The following is a 7,671-nucleotide window of genomic DNA, read 5'->3' as shown; positions in this document are numbered from 1 at the left end:
CTTTGTCTTTAAGAGGCAGATCCGACATCCCGAGCTGTGGGAGGGGCCAGCAGGCTCTTCCCGCCTGCCATTGGGCAGCGGGGGCCGGTCCTGCCCGAACCTTCCCCCCCCTCCCAACCCGCCAGCCCGCCTCCCAGTCTACCGCGCCTTCCCCAATAGATTCCTTCCCTCCTCCTCCTCCCCCCCCCAGCGCGCGCGCGCTTTCCCCCTCCCTTTGGAAAGGGCAGTTCCAGTCTAGCGTTGACGTCACCCCGTCTGTCTGCTTCAGTCTCCTCTCTCTCTCTCTCTCTCTCTCTTTCCCCCATCTGAAACTGAATCTCCTTGGACTTGAATGAGGAGCAGAGGACGGAGAGGGGGGGCCGGGGGCGGAGGAGGGGGAGGAGGAGGAGGGAGGAACTCACATCTTGCCTGGCCAAGGCGAGCGCGAGAGAGGGGAGACGGGGAGAGAGAGAGAAACAAAGTCGCAAGTCTGGTCCGCTCCGTGTGCGAACTTCTAGGTCTGCCGGGGGAAATGGGGGCCGAGCCGCACCTCGCAGAGCTCCAGCCTTCTCTGACCAGCTTCTGAAGCTAGAGACCCACACATCTCTCCTTCTCCCCACCCCGCCCCCAGCCCCGTGAAACTGAGGAGGGTGCTCTTTTTTATGTTGAGATTTCCCCCCTCCCTCCTTCCTCCGCAAAGGTTTCTCTCTCACACACACACACACATACTCACTCACTCACTCACTTTTAAAGTCAGTTACATTTGCCTCGGTTTCCTCTCCCGTCTTTTTCTCTCTCTCTCTCAGCCTTCGCCCCCTCCTCCTGCCAGCGCTCCCGTCTTTATGTCGGGCTTCCCGGAGACCTTTTGAGGTCTCGCCGCTCCTTTTGTTTCTCCGGCTGATTTTTTTTAAATGTATAACTTGATGGGTCTCAACAATACCGGCGGACCTAACCAGCCTAATGTCTCCTGTACTTGTAACTGCAAACGGTCTTTGTTTCAGAGTATGGAGATCAGTAAGTACTTCTTCGATTTATTTTTATTGCTTTTACAGTTCCTTTCGTCTCTCTCTCTCTCTCTCTTTCTCTCTCCCTCTCCCTTTATCCCCTCTCTTTCTGCCTTTCTCCCTCTCCCCCTCCCTTTCTGCTTCTCTCTCTCTCTCTCTCTCTCTCTCTCTCTCTCTCTCTCTCTCTCTCTCTCTCTCTCTCTCAGTTTGTCTTTCTGTCTTTCCCCCCCTCTCTCTCATTTTTCTCTCTCCCTACTTTGGGGGATGGGGGCGGAATTTGGATCCAGACAGCGACCTGACCGATCGCCTTGCGTGGTTCCGTTCAGGGAAATGCGATCCAGACTTTCCAAGCGTCTGAAATGCGATCTAGACTTTCCCCGCCGTCCCTCTTCTGCAGCTTCGTAAAGGGGGGGGGGGAGGTCCGATCCTGCGGCTTTTAACGCGGAAAGAAAACCCTCCGGGCGAACAGTTTTGCCCTTCTTACCAAGAGCCTGAGACTTGGGTGGTTTAAGTTCTCTTACGTCCCACCCCCTCTTCAGCCTTTTTTCCCCTTTCTTGTAACCCACTCCTCTTTTCTCCTACCTCTCCCACCCCTTCCCTCCATTTCCTCCCCTTCAAAAGTTGCGTTTCTTGCAATCCGGGGCGCTTCGTTTCCTCTCTCTCTCTCTCCTTCCCTCTCTCCCTCTTTCTCTCTATTTCTCCCTCCCTCCCTCTTTCTCTCTCTCTCTGTCGGATAGCGTCTTTCCCAGCAGATAGTTGCGTACCGTATCTGCAGTGGGGCAACGTTCGTCGCTTGCAGTCATAAAGCAGGAAACCCGAGTTGGTTTGAGCGCGCGGGAGAGGGAGAAATTTCAGCTTGGATCAAATCCTCCCCGCTTGGTTTGTGTGTGTGTTGCCCTTCAGCTTCGCCGGCGGGGCTGCGGGAGACGGAAGGCGGGGGGGTGGGGGGGGAGAGATGGCGGGAGAGAGCGAGAGAGAGGCGAGCGGAGTCGTTCCATTGATCGGCCCTTTCCGTTCGCGCTCCGGAGACCCAAAGGACCGTGGGAACGCGCCGGAGAAGGCTTTCCAGGCTGGTTGTCTGGCTGGGCTGCGCGGCTGAATCTCTCCCCACCCCCTTTACGAGAGGAAAAGGAGCCGAAAACGAGGGAGGTGGGGGTGACTCGATCCTCCCCAGTGAGTTTTGATCGCCCCGGGAACTTTGTTCCCAAGCCAGACGGTAAAACAGCCTGTTCGGGCTATTTAAAGCACACGCTGGATTGGAGGTTCTAACCGGCGAGCCGGGGAGATCTCTTTTCCCAAGACTAGACAGCACCGTCTTTTGGGTTTTATTGTCGCTGCCTCTGGGATTTTTTGTCCCCCCGCCTCCCTAAATTGCCTTCCTGCAATCTGCTGCTCTTCCTGAACTTTGCAGATGGGAGTCCCCTTCCCCTCCAGACCCTTCCCTTCCAGCTGACCTAAACCGTTTTGTATGAATAACTCTTTCACCTTCGCGGATATTTATATGCACCTCCCGCTCTTCTTTTGCAATGATTTCATGCTTTGATTTATGGAAAGAGAAGCCCTTGATTTTTTTAAAAAAATATTATTATTATCTTGTTCCTGAAGCTTTAGATTGAATAAGTGACAATTCTGTGGAGGTGAAGCCTCCTTGGCTAAAGACAGTATATCTTTGGCCCCCAACAGTAGAATAGGACTGTGAGAGTTTGTGAGCATAGCCCAGCAGTGTTGGGAACAGAGGACTAAAGCTGACTGATGGTGAGTTGTGGTCTGATCCAATAGGACTTTTTAAAAAAAAAGCTTTGCTGGGCTCTGTCACAGTTCTGGCTCCAGAGTTGTGGCGAAGGATACTTATAGCCAGCACATCATGACATGACAGAATAATTGTTTAGCCATTAAGGCATCTCACCAAGGAGTCTCGCGTATGTGTTGAGAATGCAAACTGTTATGTCCAGCAAACCAGAATTTGTGACTATAAATAGTAATCACTCTGTCTGAGAAGTAGATTACAGCTCTGTCTAGCCTGTGGAAAGACTAAGTCAGACAAAGTTAGTCTCCCCCCCTCCCTCCCCAGTGTGCCTGTGCTTGTAAAGATAGCTAAGCAAATATATTGTCACAGAGTTCCCAATATTTAAAGGAATAACATCAATTCTCTTTCCTGCCCACATCTGCATTTTATTCTGTTCTGCAATCATAACAGATCTTTGTTACAGTTCCAAAAAAAGAAGAGGAAAAAAGGGGGCAGGGGGAATTGAATGAGAGAAGAGCTTTTTAAACATTTTGCTGTTCTGGTGATGGAGAAATTGTTTCCCTCCTATCCATAACTTAGACCTGAGCTCTGTTGATTACAGTGAGACTTCCTATTTTGTTGGCATGTCTGACTTTGCTTTGTAAGCAGAAATCTGTTCTCCAATTCTTCCTTTCTAGTCGGTAATATTATGGACAAAAATTGCCATTCCCTGCCATTTTTAAATTATCCAACACAGTGAGGCATTGGGGAAATGCCCAGAACTGGAATATTTAAAATACTGCATCGTTGTGATGAATTTGGCTGATTGCCTCTTCTCCCCTTTTTTTCTGGTGAAGGATCTGCTGTTTAAACTCAATCGATGCAAAAAATACACGCAGTACATGGCCATACCCTCCTTATTTATGAGCCTGCCAGTGCCCTTGATGTATCTACTACATCACAGATTCCCAGACACAGCAGGCTAATAATTATTGTGGAACAGTGTCGTCTTCTCCCCTCTGTCAGAGATGTTAGTGTACAATTATTTCTTCTTTAAAATCAGCTAATTAAAAATCAATGTCCATGGAAAATGTGATTCTTCTAAGTATTGCAGCGATTAAAATGGATGTTTCTCCCCTTTGCTGCTAGATAGATAGAGTGTCCCTTTTTTTTCTTTTCTTTTTTTTTTTTTTTGGCTATAGGTCTTGACTGTTTACCTATCCAAAGATTCCCAACACCCGACAATATTTTCTTTGCTAATAAAAATACGTATGGAGCTTCTGTCTGCTATGTATTATATCGCCAAATGTTTGCCTCCCTTTTTTTCCCAGGGCTTGTCTATATATTTTTCTTTTCCTTTCAAATTCATCACCTTTATTTTCAGTTCCTTCCTCTCAGCTAATCAGCTGTAATGATGTTTTGGCTGACACAAGGCAGTCTCGTTAATTTAGTTGTCTGCTCTTCCAAATAGACTTCATTTCTCACTCCTGATGAAGTGATACTCAGGGGATTTCGACCTGCAAGGTTAGCATTAAGACGAACAACATTCAATATGTAATATGCATATAAAATGCATGCATTCTTTAGCTGTCAAGACAGGCAGGAATGAAATGGGAGAGGGACTCATTTTTGCAAGCTGATTTTGACATAGTCTTCTTTTAAAAAAAATGCTTTGGAACAAATAAATTTGCCTGAATCTGTTGGAACTTCCAGACCTCTTAATTAGAGAAGGGGAATATGTGGGCTTGTGCTTATGTGTTTTTATGTGCATTATATTTGAGGTTATTGCAAAATCTACCCAATATGTTGTTGGGGTTTTTTGTTGTTTTTTTTAGAGTAAACCCCATTTCAAATTTCTGAAATCTATTTTCCAAATTTTCCTGTTAAAATGAAAAACGCTCTGAAACAATTTCCCATAGTCTGGTGCCATTCAAATATGTTGAACTGGGAGTGTTGATTGATATGAATTCTACCCCAAGACATAAGATAGGAATCAGCTTTAGAAAGCCTCCATTAAAACACTTTTCACTGCCCAGCTTGCAATAAAAGTCACCGTGGAACTACTCCATACTAAATAGGTTCTACTGAATATCACTGGAGTGCTTCGCTCTGTGTATATGGATTAATACCCAAATATCAATTCCAGACATAATATGCGAACTAGAATGTATATGACTGTCATCATAATGTTGCACCATAGATATCAAAGCTGAATACAAGTGGCCATGTCTTATGGCGTTCTTCTCCCTCTGTAGCTGAGAAACGAACTTAATTTTTTAGTTGATAGACACTGCAAGGGGGGGGGAGAATATCCTAAAATATCAGTCCCACCTTCAGCCTTCCATTGAAGGACAAAGTCTTCTAATGACAGACAGCAGGCATTTCTTGTTGGGAACCATTTATCCTTTTTCCAAATTTTTGCTTGAAGCTTGAATTAGGTTTTCAGGATCCTCTTTTAATGTTGGCAACTAATATGGAAAACTGTTGGGAGTTTGTTTAAGATTGACTTTGGGCAAGAGCACAATAGAGTATTATGTGTATTAAGTCTAATGAAGAGCTTTGGATTTTGCATGTTTATTCTCAGTAGTATTGGCTGAAGCTCAAAAGAAATTTAACCGGAAGTAAGTTTCCTTAAACTCATTTCCGATTTACCAGATATGCCTGTGCTTGCTTTGGATCCAGGCACTAAAACCCTGCCTTGTAATTTAAGATGACCCCTTTTTGAAACGTTAAGCATTACTTGAAATAAACCACCCTTAAAACGTTAACCTTGGTGTTTTAGTCTTTATGACTGAAATAGTAAGCTGATATGGCACTTTTTAAAATATGCAATGAGCTTTAAAGTCTTTTCTTTGTTCTCTTTGATGTTTGGATTTATTTTTTATACTGATTTTCCCCTCGCTTAATTAATTTAGAATTACTTCCACAATAATTCTATCAATAATTGCTAAGGTTATTAAAATAACCCGTCTACCTTTAACAGTGGCAGAAAGGTCACCTTAAAGCCACTTATGATTTGTTCAATAATATGATCTAATGGCTTCAGCAGGTGGCAGGATTGGCTGACCTTATCTGAGCTAGGAAGCTAAGCAGGGTTGGCCCTGGCTATTCTTTGGATGGGAAAGAGCCAGACAATTCCATCCTGGAAGAAGACAATAGCCATGTTCTTCCATACAGTCCCCAATATTGTGGCCAAGGAAAATGGATGGACATATTGATGCAGCCCACCTCTGTTGAAAGGAGTCCTTTCAACCTAATAGTGGCATTCATAGAATACACTAAACCCAAATGAGCAAAACACAGTTGCTGTGTTGAGATTAAATACAGTCCCCGAATTATGGTGCAAGATGACAAATCTGATTCATACAATATTCTATGATAATGGCAAGTCTCTCACAACATGCTATAGCATGAACCATCCCATTCTTTTCACCACCTGGTCTGTTGTATGAACTCAGTTAATATATGTTAAGGGATCATTGAGCCACAACAGCATCAACATACATGCATGCATGCATACCAGAGGTGGGTTGCTCCTGGTTTGGCCTGGATCAGGTGAACCGATAGTAGCGGCAGCAGGAAGCTCCCTTCACCCGCCTGGACTCTTCTGTGCATGCAAGAGAACCGATAGTAAAAAAATTAGCAACCCACCACTGATACATACATACAATGAGAGGGAGGGAAGCGAGAGGAGAGAGAGGAAAGGGAGAGGGAGAGTGGGGGGGGGGCATGTAGAGGGAACAAATATAGACATGGACACATAGAGAAAGAAGTAGAAATCTATTCCAGTTTTGCTGAAACCCTGGCTTCAAATCTGGAAGCCAGTGGGGAAAAAAGAAGATTCTAAAATGGTCTAATAAATATCTCCTTTTTAAGGGGTTAACCTCGCTGTGTATGCTTGAATCCACATGTAGGTTAATTGGGAAGAGTGGGGTTCAGCTGGGCTTTCATTTCATTTTAGCACCTGCAGACAGGAATTAGCCAGCTTCCCTCTTGCCTTCTTGAATGAGTCTTAAACAGAGTCTCTTTTCCACCACCCCCTCCTCCCTTTCCAAGTTCAAAGTCTTGACTACTGTACAGACCGGCAAGTACTCTGACCCAGTGTAACAACTGTTCATTGTGTGACGCTTTCCTAGGCAGCCAGACATCTCTGATGTGGTCCTAATCAGTCAGACAAAGTGAAATGAGGTCAAGAGAGTGCATGCTATTGGCAGTGTCTGGAAATAACAAATAGTTCACAATGGTAGATTAAGGCCACGTCTTTCTTCCATCCGCCAGGCTTCTGATGGTTCCTAGGAATAATTAATTCTGTGTACTGACTCCATTCTTTTTCTCTGGGGATTTATTTGTGCAAGCTTTCTTAAAACAGGGCAGTTGTTTCAGTGGAGTAAAAGTTATATTTCAGCAGTGGTACGTGTGCCTGAAAAATAGCTATTCGATTCATTTTGTATAAAAGTTCTAATTCCTCAACCGCTTTGCTTTCCTGCATATTTCCTTTATGGTCTGCTCAGCTCTTTTAGGTGGTTTTGAAATAATTAAGATCCTGCTTCTTTCTAAAAGGGCCTCCTTTTAGAAGATTCAGATCATAGAAGATAGATGCATGTGTTACATTAAATTATAACTCCTTTAACCATCGATGGATGAAGAAAACGTAGAAGCCGGTTAACTAATTGTATGGATGCAATTGCTAGGTTTTCACCTGCTCTGTTTAAGAGTCTTCTGCAGAAACAGTTCATTTTACTACTTATTGCTGCCTAAGGTTGTCGAGCAGTGGATCCGCATAATATGAGAAGCTACAACTGCCATGGCTACATGGATTATGGATACAGATAGCCTTCTGCTATTTTTATTTCACAATCCTAAACTTCCCAGATTTTATTTGCTCTTGCATTGGTCAGTGAACCACAGTCCCAATCTCAATTTCTCTTTATTTTCATGTTGACACCATTCAAACCATAATTC

General features: G+C 44.5%; 1 protein-coding gene across 2 annotated transcripts in view; it reads left to right on the top strand.

Moving 5' to 3' along the window:
• The first annotated feature begins 278 nt into the window (after positions 1 to 278).
• Positions 279 to 7,671, top strand: part of PMEPA1 (prostate transmembrane protein, androgen induced 1) — a 93,786-nt gene continuing 86,393 nt past the window's right edge. For both annotated transcript variants that reach the window (XM_087720504.1, XM_014056649.2), the window contains exon 1: positions 279 to 993. In XM_087720504.1, the coding sequence (XP_087576630.1) occupies positions 891 to 993 (103 nt within the window). In that variant the 5' untranslated portion in view covers positions 279 to 890. The remainder of the gene's footprint in view (positions 994 to 7,671) is intronic.

The sequence above is a fragment of the Thamnophis sirtalis genome, unplaced genomic scaffold, assembly GCF_051295495.1.
Source record: "Thamnophis sirtalis isolate CommonGarterSnake01/CBP01778 unplaced genomic scaffold, rThaSir2_p1.2 scaffold_7, whole genome shotgun sequence".
NCBI classification, from domain to species: Eukaryota; Metazoa; Chordata; class Lepidosauria; order Squamata; family Natricidae; genus Thamnophis; species Thamnophis sirtalis.
The sequence above is the reverse complement of the archived record's forward strand: the minus strand, read 5'-3'. Positions and strand labels throughout refer to the sequence as shown.